This window comes from Lissotriton helveticus, chromosome 3_2, assembly GCF_964261635.1.
Source record: "Lissotriton helveticus chromosome 3_2, aLisHel1.1, whole genome shotgun sequence".
NCBI lineage: Eukaryota > Metazoa > Chordata > Amphibia > Caudata > Salamandridae > Lissotriton > Lissotriton helveticus.
In genome coordinates this window covers 288,881,568-288,905,480 of record NC_136062.1, presented here as the reverse complement: position 1 = coordinate 288,905,480, position 23,913 = coordinate 288,881,568, and the positions used below count along the sequence as shown (strand labels likewise).

General features: G+C 46.6%; 1 protein-coding gene across 4 annotated transcripts in view; it reads left to right on the top strand.

Annotated features, from left to right (window-relative positions):
- ALPK3 (alpha kinase 3) overlaps positions 1-23,913 on the top strand; it is a 1,275,893-nt gene that overhangs the window by 1,206,290 nt on the left and 45,690 nt on the right. For all 4 annotated transcript variants that reach the window (XM_078685238.1, XM_078685241.1, XM_078685239.1 and 1 more), the window contains 2 exons: positions 10,484-10,572; positions 19,890-20,107. In XM_078685238.1, coding sequence (XP_078541364.1) covers positions 10,484-10,572; positions 19,890-20,107 — 307 coding nt within the window. The remainder of the gene's footprint in view (positions 1-10,483; positions 10,573-19,889; positions 20,108-23,913) is intronic.

Genomic DNA, 23,913 nt, shown 5'->3' with positions numbered 1-23,913 from the left:
GCCCAAAAAAATATAATGCTTGCCAATATATTAGGGCGGCGGGGGCAAACTTAAAGCGATCATATGCCTCTGCAGGGCAATATGAGAGGATACTCTCCAACCACTGACCATTTGAGGAACCGATAGGTGAAATATTTGTGTACCCCCATAGACGATAAAGGTTGGGAGAGTATATTCGAGAGAATCCTCAGGGTGTATAGAAATGCTAGATTCTGACTCATTAACTTCATCATCCTGCATAGGGCATACCTCATCCCTGGGCGCATTAATAAATACTTACTCAGGGAGGATGGGGAATGTCCACAATGCGGGGTAATCGGGTAGAGATACTGCACATAATATGGTCATACCCAGCATTACACAACTACTGGGAGGAAATCACTAGAGTAGTGGCAGATGTCACCGAAAAGATCATTCCCTGCTCACCGGCCTACTGCCTATTTAGTTTGTTCCCTCACACCAACAAAACTAAGGTAACCAATATGTTCCAGGACTTGGCATTCATCCTAGCTAAAAGAGAAATGACAACACTGGAAGGCCCTAGGGGGACCCCGAATAACAATATGGACAAAATAATTGTAGAGCTGGGCAGGTTCTGAGGGGGAGTCTTGCTCAGTGAAGCTCGTAGATGGATTGGCTTAATTAAGGTGGCCAGGGCTTGGGAAACGGTGGTTGACAGCATGAAAGTTCCAGAGCCTCAGTCTGTAGATTCCACACCCAGAGCGATATCTGTACTTGGTAGCGCATAGCTCACCGAATACCAAGGTGACTCCTGTGTTCCACGTAAACCTTGCCTCCGGAAGATTATTAGTAGGATCCACTTGGGAGGCTTTGCTTGATACTAGTCCCTGGATAAGGAACAGGATAGGTCCAAAACATGACCATGACCGGATGCGACTCAGTTTGGGTGAGTAGTTGGGGTTGAGGGAGTTTGAATGCTGATGTAATAAGACCTTAGATGACCAGCAATTTGCGGATTTAGATGAACAACTGTTATTACTAGATACTATAATGCGATGCAGGAAGTGTCATGTAACCTTCTAAATGAAATAAAATCTGTTTACAAAAAAAACCAAATGATTAGCACGCCCTCTGATAAGCCTACCTGCTCAACCACATTACCACAAAAGAGAGTAAGTATTATCTGCTTTAGTCTCTGTAAAGCCTCTTGGGATCCAATGGACTCTGTGCACACTATACCTTACTTTGGTATAGTATTTTACGGAGCACTGTTAGATGTTTGAAGTCCAGTTTTGAGCCTGAACTGAATACAACCAAACTAATTCCCACACTCAGAAATCTTTGGTAAAATATCCTAAATAAGTCTAAATTACTGATTTACCAGTGATTTTATCTGTAAACCTTCAATTTGGGACAGAGACGTATTCTGTCTGTACCGAAATACTCTTGGCTTGGGTGTGTTCAGCCTTAGGGGTTGCATATGTACAGCAAGTATGGCATCTTTTCAGAAATTGAAAGAACACAAGTGTCGAAATTAATGTGCCAGTTTCACTACAAAGTGCAGAAACAATTGAACACAACATATGGTAAGGCTGTAGCACTGTGGCATTTTATATTGTGCTGGCCTATGAGGTACTGCGGCAGTGTAATGCACTCCTCAGCAAGTGAGCAGCGTTGAATACTTGGGGTGAGCGAGGAACATTTGTAGTGCTGTATGCAGTAACGACCGGTGTTGTGGATGAGAGGCAGGGTGGACGACAGGAAGAGTGGGGGGCATAGGGGTGACAGGACAGAAAAAAAAATGTAAGCAAAAAACGTACTTGCAGCCGACCGCATTGTGCTCTTCTGCTCCTCTCCTCGCAGACACAGGCTCCCAGACTGCCCTGCGGCCAATCCTGAAGCTGCTGTCATACATGAGAGCAGCTTCAGGATTGGCCTGGGTGCCCTCAATTTGCGCTCCCAGACAGACTGGGAGCCTTTGCCTGCTCACTTCAGCCCGGCACGGCAGCTTGGGTTGGAGAGCGCTTCAATGCGCATGACGGTTTGGCAGGCCTGAAATAGCCAGCCAAACAGTTGTGCGCACTGACAACAGTTCCCAACACTCCTGTCATCCCCCATGTCCCCGCCCCCAAAGAGTCGGCACGAAAGAAAAAATAAAATGGTTATAAAACGTGTTTGTTATCGTTTTATTTTCCTTTCCTGCCATTTTTGACGGGTGACATTAGTGATCTCTCTTGCCTTCAAATGAGACACAATTATAGTGCTATGTCCCTCTAGCTGATTTGTAACTGTGGGAGTCCTATCTAATTCATGTAAGTAATAATAATACCAGTATTTGTAAAGCGCAAAACAATTACCTGAAGGTGTCAAGGCACTCGAGGTCCTCGGGAAGATTAAGCAAACTGTTGCCCAGAGTCACATGGTGCTGGGCTAACCTGCCGCGGAGGATCGAACCATGAGCCCCTGTGTTACGGGTTCAGCAGCCCTGGCTGCTGCGTCACACCTCTTCCCCTGGTGTAACTGGTGTTGGCCAAAGAGAAATGATCATAGTGCTGTGTAGTACCAGCCAACATAGGACGTTGGAAATACTTTGTCATGACATACAAAGCGGGGGGGGCGTGGCTTGAGCGCCGAGGGAGATGGCGGCGTGAGCTCGGAGCTCCGTGCGTCTTCCCCACAAGAATCCTGAAAGAAGGGCCGACGAGTCCGTGTGTGCCCCGGCGCCGATAGAGTGCCCGACGGTGACCAGCTGGATGAGGTTTGGGCGGCCAGCGAAGTACAGCGCCGTGTAGGACAGCCGACTGTTGCGGCCGCTGGAGCGGAGGGGAGGAAGGCGCTGCGCAAGATGGCTGCCGCGGCGGAGCCCTGAAGAACGGTGGGCTGAGCCGCAGAACGCACTGCCGGCGCACACAGAGGAAGCGCGGTTGCCACCGACGACGGACCCCACACAGCGTGGGATGATCCTCGGACCCCGGCTGCGGTGAGCGGCGATCGCGAGAGCGGACGGGGAGGACTACCCGGGTGAGCCGCTGCGGGCGAAGCTTGCGGCCAGACTCCTTTGCTGAGGAGGTGGGACCCAGATCTTCATCCCGGCCCTGAGCGCCTTGAGAGCCGGCAGGTGTGCGGGGACGCCCGGAGAAGGGGCTCACGAGGGACGGAGCACGGCGCTGTGTGGTTTGGGCCCCCCCCTCGCCCCAGCAACAGAGGCCCGCGGAGCACAGGGGGGCATAACGGTGGAGCCTGGGGGCCGGAGAAGGGCCTTTGGCGGCGCCGGACTTCCGGTGGAGTGACCAACCCACCACGCCGCTCGGGAGCAGAGTGACCATTCCTCCACAGTACTTAGGGACGGTGCACTGCGACGGAGGCTACCTCTGGGGCGCAGTGTGGATACAGCAGGGCCCCATAGCACGCAGCAGCTGGCCACGTGGTGGAGGCCCGGAGACAGGAGGCAGCCGCGTACGGCGTGGGCGGAGAGGCCGGCTACCATGGGGAAGCCAGGAACCAAGGGGGTGGAAGTGGCGAAATCGGATGCAGCAGAAGGGGGCCCCGCTGAGCAGACTGACCTGCAGCGATTGCAGGATAAGATATTGGACGCCATAACGGCCACTAGAAACGCGCTGCATGACGATATAGCGCAGGTGGCGACGGGGCTGGGCTTGCTCCGGGCGGACCACGACAAGCTGAAGGACAGGGTCAAGGATGCGGAGGTGGTGCTCAACGACCTGGCGCCGGCACACAAGGCGATGGAGTGTAAGCTGACTGAGGCCCTAGACCGTATACGCACCCTGGAGCGGCGGGCGGAGGACGCAGAAAATAGAAGCCGACGCGGTAATGTGCGGATCGTAGGCGTGCCAGAGACGGAGGGGACGGGGGACATGGTGGCCTACATTGAGGAATGGCTGAAAACAGTGGTGGCCCCGGAGGGGCTTTCGCCGTTCTTCACCCTGGAGCGCGCCCATAGAGTCCCCTCGGGACCTCCCAAGCCTGGGCTCCCACCCAGACCGATCATCGCCAAGTTACTACACCACAAGGACAGAGATTTGCTCCTGCGGAAAGCTCGAGAGGATGGCCCTTTCCAGATAGCGAACAGTAGAGTCACGCTTTTCCCGGACTTCACCTTTGAGACGCAGAAGCAACGGGCCTCCTTCCTCACGATCAAGAAGGAGCTGCGCAGTGAAGGATTGGCCTACTCCTTGCTTTTCCCAGCCAGGCTAAGAGTGGTAGTGGACGACAAGGCGATGTTCTTTGCTACGTCGGCGGAAGCCTGGGACTGGTGGGAATCATACAAGGCCGGGACTGACGGCGCCAAGGCGAGAGAGGAGCGGGAGAAGGAGCGGGAGCGCTCGCCCAAACGGCTGAGGAAATCGAGGAGACTGTGGAATCGAGGGCGGGGGAAGCTGGGCCCGACAACCTCCCAAACTGAAGCGGAACGGCAGGCCGCGCTGCTGGAAGTGGAGAAGCTCGGGCGGGCGGAGGGCCCCGGGTCCAGAGGGGCCATGGACTCGGACACTCTTGTATCGGCCTCTGGCTCGGAGTCGGATCTTTCGGGGACTCACCGCGCGGAGGGACCGCTGGTGACGCCGCAGACGGCGGACGAGATCCTGAACATATGAACTGCTGGCATTGCTGTGTGGGTAATGTTTGAAGGGCTGTGAGGGGAACCATTGCCTATGTACATAGCGGGGATCGGGGCACACCAAGGGGTTCAGGGCTGAATGGTTCTTGGGAATTGGGGAGGAGGCGGGGAGCTGGGCGGCGTGGCCCCCCTTTGGACGAAGCCGCGCTCCGTAGGCCCTTAAGGCACCCACAGCTACGGCTGTGTAGTTGAGACCTGGGTCGTCAGGTGTGGGAGTTTGGATGGGGACTGATATCTCGATATTGGGGCCTGTTCTGGGGGAGGGGGGGGGCTCCACAGTTGGGGACTGTTTACTGTTTTCGAAATTGTTGACCCTGGGTGTACCATGGGAAGGGCTGTTGCGAAGTTTTGTTCTGTTCAGGGGGGGCACCACCACCGTCGAAGGGCTGGAGCTGGAGGGAGTGTTTCGACCGGATTGCTGGGACAATGGCTAATGTGAATGGGTTGACCTGTATTACTTGGAATGTCCGAGGCCTACATACTATGCAGCGCAGACACAAAGTGCACGCCTTTTTAGTGCGCAGGGGAGTACACATTGCGATGCTGCAGGAGACGCATCTTACACGACAAGAGGGGGCGGCGCTACAAAGGCGGTGGCGGGGACAGGTTTTTTACACGGGCTACTCGGCCTATGCGCGGGGAGTACTCATTTGGGTTAGAGCAGGCACACCTTTCCAGCTCACGCGTCAATGGGTTGATCAGGACGGGAGATATGTGGTAGCGGAGGGGAAGCTGGAAGGTAAAGATATAGTGTTGGCTAGTATGTATGCCCCAAACACGGACCAGCTGGCTTTCCTCGCGACGCTCTCAGGGACGCTGGCCCACTCCCTGGCGGGCCTGGTCCTGCTGGGGGGCGACTTTAATTCCATTGCCGACCCCTTGCTGGATAGGTCCCACCCCCCTCTACGTGACTCTCCAGTTCACAGGCTGTCTAGAGGTAGGAGGGAATGGCAGGAGAGCTGGGGGCTTATGGATGTCTGGAGGGGGCAGCACCCGACTGACAGGGATTATTCCTTTTTCTCTGGCCTGCATGATCTGCATGTCCGATTGGACACGATACTATGTTCCCGGGGGGTGCTACCAAGCGTCACTGGATCGGAGTACCTGTCAAAGACGATATCGGACCATAATCCACTTCTGGTTCGACTGGCGTGGATAGCGGAGAGGCCCAGGGTTCCGCTCTGGAGCCTGCGGCCTGAAACCCTGGAGGATCCCCTCTTCGGGGGGGCCCTGGCGGAGGGTGTGGCCTCCTATTTCATGGAGAATGAAGGGACGGCGGCCTCTAGGGCGACGGAATGGGACGCCTTTAAGGTAGTGGTGAGGGGTATCTGTATCAAGGATTATGTAGGTGTGCGGAAAGTGTTGTTGGGCGACTTGGCTAAGGCGGATGTAAAGCTGAGGGAGGCGGAAAGGGGGCGGCCCGGACACCCAGAACTCCAGGAGATACTTTGTGCGGCTAGGGAGGCGGTAGCTGTTGAAGTGGAGAGGCTTCGGGCCTTTGACTACAAGCGTTATGTGCTGCGCTCCCATGTTGAGGGCGACAAGGCGGGCACCCTCCTGGCATGGCTCTCGAACCCCACAAGACGCTGCGCTCCCGTGCTTCAATTGAGGGATGCGGCGGGCGTGCTACAACACACTCAACTGGGCATAGTCGACGGCTTCCGGGAATATTATGAGGGCCTGTATAAGAGTGCCCCAGGGGACAGGATGGGGCTGGTGGAACCCTTCCTGGCTGACCTACCCCTACACCGGCTGGGAGATGAGCAGGCGAAAGACTTAGGGTCGGACATTACTGTGGGGGAGATACGATCGGCGGTGCGGCGCATGGCAAGGAACAAATCGCCGGGAATAGACGGGCTCCCCATAGAATTCTATAGCAAATATCTAGACGCACTGGCACCACGACTCCTGACCGTCTACAAGGAAGCCAAGGCGACGGGCCGAATACCACAGTCGATGAGGGAGGCGTTGGTGGTCCCGCTACTGAAGCCCGGCAGGGAGGGTAGCGACCCAGCGTCCTATCGACCACTCTCTATGCTCACCACGGACTATAAGATCCTCAGTTCCATACTAGCGACGAGGCTCCTACCTCACATGGCGGGGCTTGTGCACGACGACCAGAACGGTTTTATACCGAAGCGCAACACCACGACAAACATCAGAAGGCTTGTCCATATCATGAACGGGCTGGACGGCGGGGCAGGGACGGAGCTGGTGCTCTCGGTCGACATCGAAAAGGCCTTCGACAGCCTCGAGTGGGACTACCTCTATGCTGTCATGGAGCGCCTTGGGCTGGGAGCTGGCTACATTCATTGGACGAGGGTCCTATATGCGGGGGCGATAGCAAGGGTGAGGGTGGGACCGACGGTGTCCATACGCTACCCGGTGGAACGAGGCACTCGACAGGGCTGTTCCCTCTCGCCGCTTCTATTTGCGCTGGCTATTGAGCCGCTGGCGGCTGCGGCCCGTACGGGGCGGCACATCCGCGGAGTGCGGGCCCGAGACGGGCAACATTTCATCTCGCTATATGCCGATGATTTACTACTATTCCTCTGCGACGGTGTTGAGGACTTGTGGAGAGCGGAGGCCCTACTGGGGAGCTTCGGGGAGATGTCGGGCCTGCGGGTCAACTGGCCCAAGACGAGTTTGTTCCCACTGCTGGAGGGCGCTACCCAGCCGCTACACCGATCGGATGTGGCCTGGAACCCTACCTGTATTAAATACCTGGGGGTCCATATTTACCATAGGCAGGAGGACTTGCTGGAGGGCAACCTGGGGCGCTGCGTACGCGGATTGAAGGGCTGCATGGCCTTCTGGGCCACGTTGCCACTGTCGGTAGCGGGCCGGATCTCCCTATTGAAGATGGTTGCCCTACCGAGATTATTGTACTATTTTCGGACGCTCCCAATTTGGCTACCTAGCTCCTTCTTTAGATTATTTAAATCTCAAATCACGACGTTCATTTGGGGTGCGGGACGATGCAGGGTGGCGCTGGCTACGCTTTCTCGCCCGAAGGATGAGGGGGGTCTGGCGGTGCCGGACTTCGAGCTTTATTACCTAGCGGCCCAACTGCAGGCTTTCACGCAGGAGGTAGCAAGGGTGTTTCGGGGCCCGGAGGATGCCAGCCTGCGGGGGACACCCAGACACGTCCTGGCATATATAGTCCTCCGGCAGCGGTTGGACAGTAGGGATCTGTCGCTGGAGCAGCGCACGTACCGTCAATGTTGGAACCGGGCCCACAGGAGGGCAGGTGTCCAGCGCCCATATGCGCCTGAGATCCCCCTGGGCATGCTAACGGCCTTACCACATGGCGGCGACTGGTCGCGCCTAATGGAGTGGGAGGAAGCAGGTATACAGATGGTTGGAGACCTCTTTGAGAACGGCGCATTGCTCCCGTTCCAGGAGCTAACGGAACGCTTCGGCATCCCGAGAGGGGGATTTCTACTTCATGCAGCAGTGACCAGGGCGATGCAGGCCCACTGGGGTGCGGGACTTGAGGAACCTGGGACGGCAGCGGTGTGCCAGTACACCATGATGGCGGCGGGCACGATCAAGGCGGTAACGTGCCTCTATGGTCGAATGATTAGAGAGAATATCTCCCCTCTCACATCCCTAAAAGCCAAGTGGGAGGCGGACCTGGGAAGGGACGTACCTGACACGGCGTGGGCACAGCTCGTCCGTCGGGCTCGCAACAGCACGAGAAACGCTAGGTTTCAGTTGATCCACTACTATGTGTTGCATAGGGCTTACATGACCCCGGGTAGGATTAGGCGGTATTTTGGCGATGAGACGGCGACCTGTCCCCGGTGCCCGGCAGAGGGGGCCGAGCTGGTGCACATGTTGTGGGCATGCCCAGCCCTGCGGAATTATTGGCATGAAGTTGGGGAGGTGCTGAATGAAGTGACTGACAGATCCATAGCATATGGTCCGGCGGAATGTCTTTTGCACTGGTTTCCTCATACCCCTAAAAACAAACTTACGAGTAAGTTTATCGACATGGGCCTGATGGTGGCTAAGAGGGAGATCACTAGAAACTGGAAGTCGACGGTGGGGCCAACTCCACGGAGGTGGCGGCAGGAATTTCTAAAATGGGCTACGGCTGACAGCACGCATAGGTACCAGCTTGCGCGCAGAACCCCTAGCCAGACAGCAGCTGACGCCACGACCTCATGGGAAGTAATGGTGCAGGCGCTTAGGGACAGCGAGGCTGAGGACGAGGAGGGGATCCCCGGGGCGGCTGGGGCGGAAGAAGCAGGCTGAGGCCCGAGGAGCAGCAGGTATGCAGGGGGGCTGGCGCCAGCAATCCAGTAATGACTGTAACGTGGCCTTAGGCGGGGGGTGGTGCGAGGGACGGGATAGGGAGGGGAGTTTTAGGTTTTGCGCAGGGGATGGGAGTTGGGGATTAGCGCGTAGTTTGGTAGGGTTCTGAAAGTAGTTATGCACACATTCCGGACACTAACCACTCCTCATTCTGGAACGTCAGGCGTGGCAGAGCTGAAACACCATTGCCGCCCAACCCCCGGGTTGTGGGCATGACGGCTGTGTACTGTTTGACGAAGTATATTGTGTATCTGCTCGATTTTATGAAGCAACTACTACATGTATCGACCTGTACATGCGTAACTACAATAAAAATTATTTCACAAAAAAAAAAAAAAATGACATACAAAGCGGAATACTGATAGGGCAGTGTGCTTCCAACCAACATGGAACTTTTAGTTTTGGTTGCTGTTGGACAATGAGAAACATTAGTAGTGCTAGGTGCTGCTGGATGGTGAGAAGAAATGGTAATACAATGTTCTGCTGGCCAAAGTGGTACAGTCGTAGTTCTGTGTACTGAAGACTCCACCAGCACGGTGGAGTCTTCAGTACACAGAAGCACGCGTGGTTGTGGTTTGTGCCCACTGCTGTAACTCTGAGACTGAATGGTAGTGCCTTGTGCTGCTGGCCTGCAAGGTGGGTAATAGTGCTTCATGCTCCCAGCCCTGCAAGACTAGGTAGTAATGCTGCAAACCCTGGCATTCTGGTTAACAGCAATGTCGGCCTTTTCCACTAAGATACAAGTGGTATGCTGGTATTTTTTCAGAAAATAGCCCAGGTTCTTCTTTCACTATTCACCTCATGATCTGTTTCACTGCATTGTTCTTCACTTTTCTTTTTTTTTTATCGTCACCAAAAAGGCAAAGCTAACCACACAGTTCCATGCCATACAATTCAACCATACCACATAATTTGACACCAACCCACATAATTCGACTCAACAATGCAATTACATAACACACCACCTATATCCAATCCACACCACAGAATTCTACATCATGCCACAACAATCAACAGCACACCACATAATTACACTCCACTACACAACACAAAATACCATTCCACATAATTACACTCCATAACACACAATCCCATGCCACATAATTCCAGTACACTCAACACCACATAATTACTGTCCACATATTTCCACTGCACATCATGCCACATAATTCTACTACACAATTCCACTCCATGCTACACAATTCCTCATGTAACAATGCCAATGCAACCCACATAATTCTACTACACACCACATACATACACTCTATAATGCATGGGGTAAATGACATTGTCATTTAAAACGACAATAGATCTAACTCAAGTAAATACAAGCCCTATTGCATTTCCGGTGCTTGTTGACATTTGCAGCGCCCTGAACCTTAAATCCTGCTACGATAATACAGCTTTTTTCTCATTAACAACATTTAAACCACAGATAACTACTGGTATCTAAAATGTATGCCTTAATCATTTTATATAAATATCTGAAATATAAGAAGAGGGCATTCATTGGAGAAAATCGCCTATGCCACAACTTATGCTATGTTTTTGTCTTTAAAACTACAGAGTTGCAAAATTCAAAACACAACAAGAGAATATTGCAAAATATTTGCTGCAGAAGCACGGGTAGTCCCAAACTTCGGACAAATACCAGAGTAAGCGTTTTATCTTTTTATTTTTTCATAATGTGATTTGTATTCACTGTATTCACTGTTGAATTATCTGTTCATACCTAATTTACATTCATGGTTATAGTATGACAGATAAGTAGACTTTGTAATGAACCATGAGTATCAGGTTCAACACCCTGCTCTTGGCCTGGAGCGACCACTTTCATACTGCAATCATTTGTGAACCATGTTGTGTGGTTTCAGTCATGAGTGTCCGATTACTTCAACTATACACAAGCTATTCTGGGAGTTTTGTTGTGATTTTCTCAATATCAATGATGTTGTGGTGTGTATCAAATTGCATCAGGAAAACATTTTTTTTCCATGAATAAAGAAACATTAAAAGAAGTATTTATATTTCCAAATATCTAAAGTAGCAAAATGCTTGCATATGGCACACGTTTAAAGTTGGAAATCAAGTAAAATGACAAGTACAAATCACTGCTAACAGAAGATTGCTTTAATTTCAGTCCTGGATGATTGTGACGAAATGAAAACACATGTTTACACCTTATACGTACTATTTTCCTCGCTGAGGAGGCGAGGAGGATACTGGATCAAGTAGGCACTGCAGCGATCATCCTGCTCGATCTCAGTGCCGCATTTGACACTGTCAATGATAACGCTGTGATCTTCCGGCTAAAGAGTTTGGGAGTGACCGGCACTGCTATAACATGGCTACAGTCCTTCCTCTGCGACTGGTTCTTTCAGGTTTTTGTAGGAGATGTCTCCAACCAGTTGCCTCTCAGCTGTGGGGTGCATTAGGGCTCCTCCTAGAGCCCCACGCTGTTTAACATCTATATGAGACCCCTAGCGGAGATTGTCCATCCATTTGGCATAAAAATCATCACCTATGCAGATGGCACGCAGCTCGTGGTGGCATTAAACCACCCCGAGAGGTCATCTAACACCCTAGGCCCTTGCCTTGAGGAGGTTGCCAAGTGGATAGATCTCTCATGCCTTAAACTCAACGGGGATAAGACCGAGCGTATGCTCCTTGGCAACTTCCCCTCCTTCAATACTGCTCTGCTCTGGCCTAACTGTCTCGGTCCTGCACCAGATCCGAAGGTCCAGATTTAGAGCCTTGGCATTTGGCTCGACCACTCTCTCAGCTTCAACCACCAGGCTTCTAAGATCTCAGCTACCTGCTACGGCCTTCTGCGGATGCTTCGCAAGATCCTTCCTCTACTCCCTTTCCAAGTAAGAAGGATCATGGTTCAAGCTCTTTTCCTTTCTAGCTTGGACAATGGGAATGCCCTTTATCTGGGAGCCCCTCAATCTACCATCCATAAGCTCCACATCATTCAGAATTGTAGTGCTCGTATGCTCCTTCAGCTCCCCCGACCGCAATCTGCAAAAACAGCACTAAGGAGCCTTCATTGGCTGCCAGTCAAGGCGAGGATCCAGTTTAAGGCCATGTGTCTGACTCACAGGGCCTTCTTGAAGAATGGCCCAGCGGTGCTCCAATCCCTGATCACCCCCTACCAACCTTCCAGAGATCTTCGCTCTATGTTTTCCTTCCTAGCCGCCACACACAGAATAAGGAAATCTAGATGGGGTGGGCGCTCCTTCTCTTATAACGCTGCCAACTCTTGGAACGCCCTCCCATTGCATCTGCAGAAGGAGCCTAACCTGCTGATATTTCAAAAACTTCTAAAAACCTGTCTTTTAAATTATTGTACCTAAACCTCTTCTTCTCTGTCTTTCTGTGTTCGTCTGCAGCGCTGGGAGGCCTCAGGGTAGCCATTGCGCTTTATAAATCCTATTTCACTTTATTTTATTTGTAACACATTTAGTAATAATCAGTAATAAGTTTATCTGATCGGTTTTGTTACATTATGAGTCTGTAAAGGACCAAATACTGAAAAGCATTCTATTTACTAATTAACCCCTAAATGATGAGGGTTCACCCCCAGCCGCGGTCCGTGTAGGTAACAGTGATGGGGCCGCGTGAGGGGGGATTTCGTGGGACGATACAGAGGGAAATGTAACTATTTATTTAATTTTCCCTCTGCATCATCCCTCGAAATCCCCCCTCTCGTGGCCCCACTACTGTTACCTGCACGGACCGCGGCTGTTCACCCCTCCTGTCCCCAACTTCCTAGCACCCCCTCCCCCCACCCGTCCCCGATGCAGAGCCCTTTTTTGATTATTTTGGGTCGTTCGTGCATAGGCCTCCATATCTTTTACCCCCACATCTGCCAAACAATCTTCTGCACAGAAAGTGTTTCTGTTACCTTCAGAACTAGGCTTTTCCTGCATCAGCTAAATTTAGAACGATTTATTAGCAGCAAAGTTCACAGGCCTGATTATCTGGTGCCAATTTTGTTCAGCATACAAAAATGTAAACAACAGTGACACACTTTGCTTTTAACTCCATAAATCTAACTCTGACACATTTACATTTGCGACTATTTCTAATGGTTGATAGGTATATATACCTAAGAGCAGACTGAAACCAAAACATGGTTTGGGTTCAATGGCAATAAGGACAAGCCTCACTAAACTAAATAACAAAATGATCACCAATACTGCCACCTATAGACCTTATTTCTTCGGGGAGGAAACGTATTAAGTTAAACAATATGTTCCATAGACCTCTTTTTCCGTCTGGAATAAATCAATTATTTTAATTTTTCAAATCTCAAGACACAATTTTCAATTTTTAACAAAATTCAAATTTTACATATATATTGCTTACACATATCAAAAATACAGAAAATGAAATCACATATTCTGGCTTCCATTCATCACATTCATTCCATCATCCATACATTCACTATACAGTTTCAGAATAATCACAACACAATTCTATACAAATATTTACAACAACAGCATTGGGAACAAATTAAATCTTTTTCACTGAATTCACTTCATAATTCATATATTCCTAAGCTGTGCGAAGAGGTGGTCTACGCGTTTCAAACTCCCTTAGTGGGGGGAGTTCTCATCAGGACCTCGTATCTGTGGACAGGAATGACATAGGAGTGTCAGTCTTGGGGATGCCTTACTCTTTTTTTCTGCGAAACTAGTTTGAGGCAGTTAAGTGATGAGCTTACCTTCTACTGTTTTTACTTCTTATGTTGGCTTCACTAAAACAGAAAAAATGAACAACACCTTAATTGCACCGTCTAACAACCAAACCGCATTGCTTGATCTAGTTCACTAGTGCCCGTCGCTGGACCCACTCAATCTTTACTTACATGAGCCGTTTGTCCTCAACGTGCCTTGAAATACTAATGGGGTGGGAGTCTCTACCCTCGTCCTGCCAAGACAAACCATAACATAATCCCATTAGGGGTTCTTCTTTCTTATAGTGGCCAACACTCTTATTAGGAGGAAAAAGGTGGACGGTCCACTTACGTGATATACTGTTTTTTTTATGAATGTATACGCTGTCTCGTTTCTTTTAGAAGCCGGTCATGCGTTAATTTCTTTGAATCGAGGTGGTGACTTATTGGTTGAAATGGAAAGGGGCGGAGCCTAGTGACGTGCCTGGTATTTGTTGGAATCTAATCTTGCGGATGAATTATTCTAAACAGTTACACCGCAGCTGGAAGGCTTCCTTGGATTGTTTGTATCGTATGGATGTGTGACAGGGCTGACTCTTCACTGAAGGAAGTCTACGTCATCTGCCATATGGATGGAAGCTCATTGGTTGAGGCAGGGGGCAGGACCCTTTACGAGTACGGCGGAACTTAATATTAATCTGTAAGTGTGTAAAAGAGGCTTATTCAAGAACCTCGTTCAAAAACTTAGTTGCTGCGCAACCAACACAATATTTTTACCAGAATAGAATCATCCATAGTTGTCTGCCCCTTTCCATTTCAACCAAGAAGTCACCACCTCGATTCAACAAGCAGTACGCAGCGAACGCTGAGATTGTTACAGGTTGCTGCTCCGCCCGGGTGGATTAAGAGTGCAACTTAGTTGGAAACGCCGAAGGTAAGCTCCATTACAAGACGCTTTCTTGAAACACCAAAAAAACGGTCCGTTTAGCGACCCGTTCTCAGACAGGATTTTCCCCTTTCTGTCTCTATGAGAAATTCACGCATGACCGGCTTCTAAAAGAAACGAGACAGCGTATACATACATCAAAAAAACTGTATATCACGTAAGTGGACCGTCCACCTTTCTCCTCCTAATAAGAGTGTTGGCCACTATAAGAAAGAAGAACCCCTAATGAGATTATGTTATGGTTTGTCTTGGCAGGACGAGGGTAGAGACTCCCACCCCATTAGTATTTCAAGGCACGTTGAGGACAAACGGCTCATGTAAGTAAAGATTGAGTGGGTCCAGCGACGGGCACTAGTGAACTAGATCAAGCAATGCGGTTTGGTTGTTAGACGGTGCAATTAAGGTGTTGTTCGTTTTTTCTGTTTTAGTGAAGCCAACATAAGAAGTAAAAACAGTAGAAGGTAAGCTCATCACTTAACTGCCTCAAACTAGTTTCGCAAAAAAAAAAGAGCAAGGCATCCCCAAGACTGACACTCCTATGTCATTCTTGTCCACAGATACGAGTTCCTGACGAGAACCCCCCCCCACTAAGGGAGTTTGAAACGCGTAGACCACCTCTTCGCACAGCTTAGGAATATATGAATTATTAAGTGAATTCAGTGAAAAAGATTTAATTCGTTCCCAGTGCTGTTATTGTACATATTTGTATCGAATTGTGTTGTGATTATTCTGAAACTGTATAGTGAATGTATGGATGATGGAATGAATGTGATGAATGGAAGCTAGAATATGTTATTTCATTTTCTGTATTTTTGAAATGTGTAAGCAATATATATGTAAAATGTGAATTTTGTTAAAAATTGAAAATTGTGTCTTGAGATTTGAAAAATTTAAATAATTGATTTATTCCAGAGGGAAAAAGAGGTCTATGGAACATATTGTTTAACTTAATACGTTTCCTCCCCGAAGAAATATACCTAAGAGCAGGGCAGGCTTTAGGACAGTGCAAGGGCACTGGGCGCTGCCCTGGAGTGGGGTGAGTTGACGTCAGGTAGCGGTGCTGTGTTTAGCAATAACATGATTTAAAAGTAGGTGGCGCTCAGCTTTCAGGCAGCAATACAAATTTCAAGATTACTCTTGTGATTCATGTTCCTGCTTGAGAGAGCGAGTTCGGAGTTTTGTCTAGTGGCAGTTTTGACTCGCCATAAAGTAGCACAGGGGGTTAAATGCCTGCTGCAAAGAACAGATCTGTATGTTATGTGGAAAGCTGAGTGGATTAGTAAAGCCAGCCTTTACCAGGGCTTTAAAACAAATGAATGTATGCAAGAGAAGGGCTAGATAGAGATGAGGGGCCCTTTTGCCGGGTGGTAGTGATGGAATCTGATGAGGACGTCATGGGGGTGGGGCGCTGAAAAAGATTGTCGCACCGGGCGCCACAAGCGCTAAAGCCAGCCCGGCTTCAGAGCACTGTCATGGTGCTGAGAAGCTTACTGAACAATGCATAGATAAGGGTAAATAATCATAAAAAAGTGAACTGAAAGAGTAGATTTTAAGGGACTGTTTGAAAAGGTCAGGTGTGTCCTATTTTAAGTCCCTACAGATACGGGGATTACATTCCAATGTTTTACTGCACCAACAAACAAGGCTCGCTTTCTTCATTTATCTCGTCTGAACTTGAAAAACATGGCACAACAATTCATATCTTCCAAAATGTTGGTGTAGAAAAACTGACCTCACAGAAAGTATTGTATATGGCGCATTTTAGCCAGTAACTAATGCAGGCTTTTGCGAGCTGGTTGTATATGGTTTCGCCAGTGAAGATTAGAGAGGTCAGCTCTGCTGGCCTTGGACTTCTGTTTTTTTAAGAGGAGTAACATTAGAGTCTCTCGTGGCTAGAGGAAAAGTTCAGACTCTAAGCAAAAATTAAAAGCTCAGTTCAAGACAAGAAGGTCAGCTGGCAAATGCAGTATTTACTTAAAGATTTTTGCAGGACAGCAGTATAAGATCTGCGATTTTACAGGTTTTAATGACTTTGAGTGTAAACAGCAAAGCTCTCGCAACCACAAAACAGTGTGAAACATAAAAACAAAAGTGACAATAAAGTAGCAGAAAGCAGCAGATCTCTATGTTCGTGTTCTTTTTCAAAAGGATGTTTTATTGGATCCAAAATCAGCCGACACGTGTTTCATCGTGTTAAAGTGGAGTCAACACGACTCTTCAGGGCTGGTATAAAGACCCAGGCATCTATGGGTTGATGCGAAAATGAATACGAGTTGATAGAAATATCCTGTAAAGATATTGACGGGTCTGTCAATATATTCAATGAGCAGAGAACCCTGGTTCCGGGTTTAAAGCTGTGTTTCACACAGCTGTGTTGGTATATTAAAACAATGTTGCTCGTTTGCTCCAAAATGAGACTAAACACGTGTGGGTGTTTAACCGTACCGGGAGGGGATCCGAATGTTTAAAGTTTTAAGGCTGGTTCTTGGTTAAGAGTCTCCGTAGGTAAGTGAACTGAAGATCGGTATCCCTCCTCTGTGTGTTCCCGGTCGCCGTGTTCCAAAGACACACCGGGAACACACAGAGGAGGGATACCGATCTTCAGTTCACTTACCTACGGAGACTCTTAACCAAGAACCAGCCTTAAAACTTTAAACATTCGGATCCCCTCCCGGTACGGTTAAACACCCACACGTGTTTAGTCTCATTTTGGAGCAAACGAGCAACATTGTTTTAATATACCAACACAGCTGTGTGAAACACAGCTTTAAACCCGGAACCAGGGTTCTCTGCTCATTGAATATATTGACAGACCCGTCAATATCTTTACAGGATATTTCTATCAACTCGTATTCATTTTCGCATCAACCCATAGATGCCTGGGTCTTTATACCAGCCCTGAAGAGTCGTGTTGACTCCACTTTAACACGATGAAACACGTGTCGGCTGATTGTGGATCCAATAAAACATCCTTTTGAAAAAGAACACGAACATAGAGATCTGCTGCTTTCTGCTACTTTATTGTCACTTTTGTTTTTATGTTTCACACTGTTTTGTGGTTGCGAGAGCTTTGCTGTTTACAGTTTATGGTAATCCTTTCAATTGTCTTGGAACGGTTTTAGGGTCATTCCGTTCGCCCTTAACGCACCACACATTAGAACTTTTCTCCCCACAGAGTGTAACGTATACTCTAGGTAGAGCGCCATCATCTGAAACTCCTTCAAACCCTATCAGTTGCTTTTCTTTAATGACTTTGAGGATATTCTCTGTAGATATTTGTAAAACTGAGAGAGAATTACAGGCAGCTGTGCCTAGCGGATTTAAGGTGGCTCTCCCCAATATGGTACATGTTAGATCAAGTTTATGGTTCAAATATTTTTATTATTGTTACAATTTCGGTGCAAAATGATACACGAATGCAGTTGCTATAGGACCCCTTACATGGGGCGCTCATAGAAATAAGAAAAATAAAAGCACCCAGAACAAAACACCAACTGTCCCAACCCAAATTCACTGCCCGTCCTAATACTTACTCCAGAAAACTGCACTTAAGCATCTTGCAAACCTCTAGTACCTCGTGCCTTGTCGTCCTCCCTCTCTCGTTGTGTACCGTCCTCAGTCTCTGTATGTTGCAGCAGGCGTAAGTATTTGGGACACGTTCATTCATAAACTTTCGCAGAGAGCAGTGTGTTGTAGAGTAGCCACAGCTCTCTGTAGGCAGCTAGCTGATGGGTCATCGCGAGGGTCATGCGTTCCATACCTAATATACACCATATTCTGTTGAGACATTCAGTATGTGTCTGGAGTTTCTCTTTTTCCCAAAGAGAGAGAATTCTTTGTAGTGCTGCTCCTAGTGCCAAGCCAACAGATCGACCCCTCCTAGATTTAAGGGGAAAGGTCAAGGGTTTGGGAAGCCCCATGACAACGTATGCTGGGAAGCAGGGCAGCTGTGTGTCAGAGTAGTTGGCAGTGGTGGTCAGGACTGCATCTCAGTACCTGGTGAGTTTTGGACAAGTCCACAGAAGGTGGAGCAATGTTCCTGGTGCGTAGAGTGACCAGATTCCCAAAACAAAAAACCGGGACAGGTCATTGACATATAAGTAGGACTGGCAGAAGCACCCAGGGCTTTAAGTGATATGAAAAAACGGGGTAGACGAGGGTCTCTCAAGGGGCGTGGTCAACGTAAATAAGGATGTGGCTTAAAACACATGAGCTAAAAAAATCTGTGCTTAGCATAGCGTCCCGCTGAAAAATGTGCTGCTTCTGTCATTGTATCCAGATATATAATACAACAAGTAACATTACAGCGACAATAAGCCAGGACTATTGGCTTTGTCGATTGTTGTTAGCTGCATAGGCTAAATAAGCAACAACTTTGGCTTCATTGTACATAACATTGAAAATGCTTCAGTTCTGGATTGAAAAGACTGTGAAAGAACTGTAATGAGTCCCTGTGAAGGTAGTCAAGGATGGCACTGCGGCAGCAGTAAGATTATTTTTTTCACTGTGAGGGCAAAAATGGAGAGCTCGATAAAGACCTGTGTCAGCACCTGTGCGAAGTAAAGCAGGCGCACCAAGACACTATTTAAAAACGGGGACATTTATCTGTTTAATGTAAATGTAAATGTACAGGAATTTATAAATGTAAATGAACAGGAATTTATATAGCGCAAATCACCAAGCGGTTTCTAAGCGCTTGCTTAGGGAACCCGTCCTGGTATTCCCCTGTGAGATAACCCCGGCAGGGTATCCGCAAGGTGAAAGCCAGGCATCCCGCCGTGAGGGGCCGTTGTGGAGATTAAGCAAGCTATTGCCCAGAGTCGCAGAGTGTGAACCCGTGAATCGAGTAGGCACCGGAGTGAGAATTGTCGAGTCCATGGACATTTTAGGACTCAAGACCCCGCCGAGCTGGGAATTGAACCCTGGTCCCAGGCTGACCTCTGCTTCCAGGTCTGCCTCCTCTAACCAGTGAGCCACACTTCTCCACAACCCGGGCACTGTACAAAAACCGAGGCATTTCTTTAATTTGGAGCACAGTGTTGGGACACCAGGACACTTCTCCAAAAACCGTGACTGTCTGGGGAAAACCAGGATGTCTGGTCACCCTACATTTTTTTAATATTTTTGTTAATAAATTGTTGTAAACCTGATAATGTATTAAATAGAAGACAATTCTCTTCCAGAATTTCTTATAGTGTGTTATTCAAGATATTGTGAAGCTAAACAACTAAAATGGAATTTTTATTCCACAATTGAAATACATTAAATATGGCATAGTGAAGTGATACCTCTTAAACAATGAAATGCATGTTGTTTCAGATTTGAGATTACTCTTATATTTATAGGATAATTCCACTGAATTTGATCTATCGACCTGCCAATAACATCCCTTATGCAACAATAGAAGATGATTTGGAAGGGAGATTTGAGAAGTATTGTACAAAGGACAAAAGTGGAAACCTGCAGATGAAGAATACTTCAGAGATTGAAAAGAAATGCTGTGCATTCCAGCACTGGGTTTACCAATGGACAAATGGAAATGTCCTTATAACAGATTTGCAAGGTAAGACTATAATTTACAACTAGTCTAGTACATTAGTAGATACATCTGGCTAGAGCGTAATGTTTGGGAGTCCTCTTCTCCTAACTTCATATTTTAGGAACGTCACATTTATGATCCAGCGACCTATCATAACTTGTAACACTGTTTTAAAACCTATTTCCATAAATCTCAACCATCTGTTTTCAATCTTGCTGAAAGGGTGAAGTAAAATGTCAATAGGGATGGTTCGTATGCCTCCTTTCCCACAGCAGAGACGATTGTACCTCTAGCTAAAGTTATACATATTACAGCAATATGCACTACAGCGTGTCTAATGCCACTGAATGTACCATATTTCATTTATCATTAGTGTTTGTGCTTATTAATTACTTGCGGTGTGGCAGGCATGCAGCCTTGCTTTTTGGTGGAAGCATCCTCTTTGATGAACTTAACGTTTTAGCTGTCATTTCTCCTTACCATGTACTCTAGTCATTTGTATCAAAAGTATTTTAGATTATAACAATGATTGGTTATCTAGTTATTTAGTCTCCTTGTTTTCTCACGTGTATTTTCACATCCCAGTAATAAGAAGTTTACATACTTAATATCACCGGCAGAGATGGGCCTTGGGACCAGTATCATGAGTTCTTATTTGAAAATGGGCATTGACATTAAGTATAGTTTAATGAATCCTTACCAGTCTTGTTAAAGAGTCACTTCCATGTGGCCAGAAGTTACTTTCACTGCCTGAAAACAGATTGTCTAGGGATCAATCTCCGATCACATGCTATGTTAACATGCTATGTTTTCATGGGAACCAGCTCTGGAGGAGTTTGCATGGCTCTGAAATAAATGAGATTCTTGGGGCGTTGGACAAGGGATTGTAGGTGTTTGTATTTCTGGTTTATCTGCTTTATTTACTTTTCTGATACTAGTCTGTGGTTCTTTCCACACTACATTTTTTAGTAAGGGATAATTTTATACCATACCTATTTGCATCCAAGATTTGATTGGAATTGGCTTTTGTAAAACAATTTCCTTAATGCACCGAATACAATTTTATTTTCCTTTTCGAAATAGCCTTTAGTGTCATTCCTAGCTGATGAAACATCCCAGTATTTGATGCCTTCACTTCGATATGAGACATTACCTTTGTATTATTCCACACCCTACTCACTTTAGACACATACATAACATAGATGCATCGAAGATTTGGGATTCATTTAGAGTTTAGTGGATGGGGTACTCCATCACAAACACAACTGAGTATCCTGTCTGGCACACCCTCAGTCCGCCCACCAGATTTAGAGATGAGAAAACCCAAACTGTCTGCCGACAGAGTAGAGGCTGTTGGAAGGACATTACACCATCTACTCTACTAAGGGTGAACAGTGTAATGTATTTTTTCCTACCCCTCACTGCCAAGATAAAAATGATGACAGTGATAGACAGAAAAAAAATAGATTTTCACACAACCGGAGAAAACTCCAAGGGTGTGAGGGTCATTCGTTTTTTATTTTTTAGATCTTAACTCCTGCTTTGGGAGTTTGTTTCTTTAAAACAAAAACTCAGAAATTTTTTGATGAACTGATTGTGGCCATCCAACAAATATTTTGTATATTGAAAAGAACTGCTGAGACAGCCAGCGAGGAGGTCATCTCTAAATTTGACGTGCACAGTACCCTCTGTCAAACCATAAATCAAGCCTGTTAGGAGAAGGAATGGACTTCACTACTGCTTTAGGTGGAAAGTAGACACTGTGATGTACAAGGAAAGTAAAGTATCATTGAAAGAAGTCATGGATATAAGAGGTCCGTTAGTGGAAGGCTCCATGTCCTCTGCTTTCACTTTAACATGTAACATATCTAAACTGTTCTTTTTAATTTCTAAGTTGAATGAGTAGGGTTGGTGAATTAGAAAAAAACAGATAAAGACCTATATTTTTTAAATATATATTCCTCTACGATGGACACTCTATCTTTCTGGTTAAACTTTGGGACTTCATTAGCTGGTCAGACTATCGCAGTGAAAGCTAGAATTAATCATAGGACGTGTGAAGAACATACAGCGCTGTTATTCAGAATTCACAATATGTTCTTTCCGACATCAGAATTCTTCCAGCAACCATTACGTTCTGAGAGATGAGGCTTACCTTTCCTCTGATGAAGCTAACATTGAATACGTTGGTTTTGGAGAATGCATGTAAATAAGCATCTTACGCTCTGGTTGACCCTTGTTCCAAGCTCAGAGGCTGAATGAGGATTCATTGTACAACCCAAATTGCTTCACTATTAATCTATCCCTATCATAAACAAAAGACTCATGCTCCTCGGATTGGTTCTGATGGGACTATCTCATAGTGATGTAACAAAGAGCACTTAAGGATAATGTGGCCCACACATTACATGTACCTTTAAGGCCTTTAATATATTAGAGACAAGTATTAAACATCCTGAGAAGCTCTACATATAAACTAAATCAAATCTAACAATGGATCGATTACATTTTTTTACTCTTTGACTTGGCATTTAAACTACTTGCCAAGCCTTTTCTTTACACATACGCCACCCCTAAGGTAGGCCTTAGAAAGCTCTAAGGGAAGGGTGCTTTTCAAGTAAAAGGTAGAACATGTACTTTTATGTTTTGCCTGCCCTGGTAGTGATAAACAGCTAACTTCGTTTTTCACTACTGTGATGCCTACCCCTCTCATAGGATAACATTGGGAATTCATTTATACACTTTTAAGCTGTAATTCCTGATCAGAAAAGAGTAGCCAGTTCATGTTTTATTTTTTAGAATGGTAATGATAGATCCTCCTAGCTGGTGAAATTGGATTTAACAATACTGTTTTAGAATTGCCACTTTTAGAAAGTGATTACCCAGAACATGGGGCCAGTGAACAATATTAAAACCACAATAGTCCAGGGAGAAATGTTTTGGAATAAACAACATACACAAATTAACAAAACCAAAAAACATATGGTTTGATCTAGATAAAAAGAAAAGTACCCACAATATATTTTTCAAACAAGGAGAAGTTTTTTGGTTATTATTTTTATTTTATTTTCTGAAAGATAAAATACCATACAAAATCCAATATATCAACAAACATATATGCCCTCACATGGCTACACTACACAAACATATAATAGAAAAATATACAGTGTAAACAAAAATACAAAATGGCAGAGGAATAACATTCAAAATGTTTGTCCGTATTATAAATGCTTCCTCTTTGCCAAAGGAGGCTTTTACAGCATTTTGACCATGGTACTTTGTTAGGTCATCATCAGGACATATACAATTTGGAGAGCAACGACAAAAAATCATATCTAGAAATAAATAATAACGTATGTAAGATAGCAAGGGACAAACCAAAGGCCTTAAAAAGGTGGTGGAGGAAGAAACCATCACCAACCTAAAATTGAAATCACCAGCTAGAATAGGAGACAACATAAGGCACCAAGAATTTAAGCCAATATTGGCCAACAGTTCGACAAGCACCTGCCAGGGTTTAAGACCAGAAATGTGTGTATACCAATTTATTAGGAAAACTCCATAAGTACCATCAAAAGCAAGAATGATAAAGTACTTATTACAGATGATGAGTCGGACAGGAACTCAAAAGAAAATTTTCAATCAAGGAGTTCACAACCGTCTTTGTTTCATTATTTCTACAGAACAAAAATTAATCATTAATAAACCATAAAGAAGCCAACCAGAGAAGCGATTTGCTATTGATTGCTTTAAAATTCAAAAGCTTACCAGGGAACCCTACTTCCTGTATCACCAAGTGTATTAACAATTACACTGTTTCAGAGTAAGTG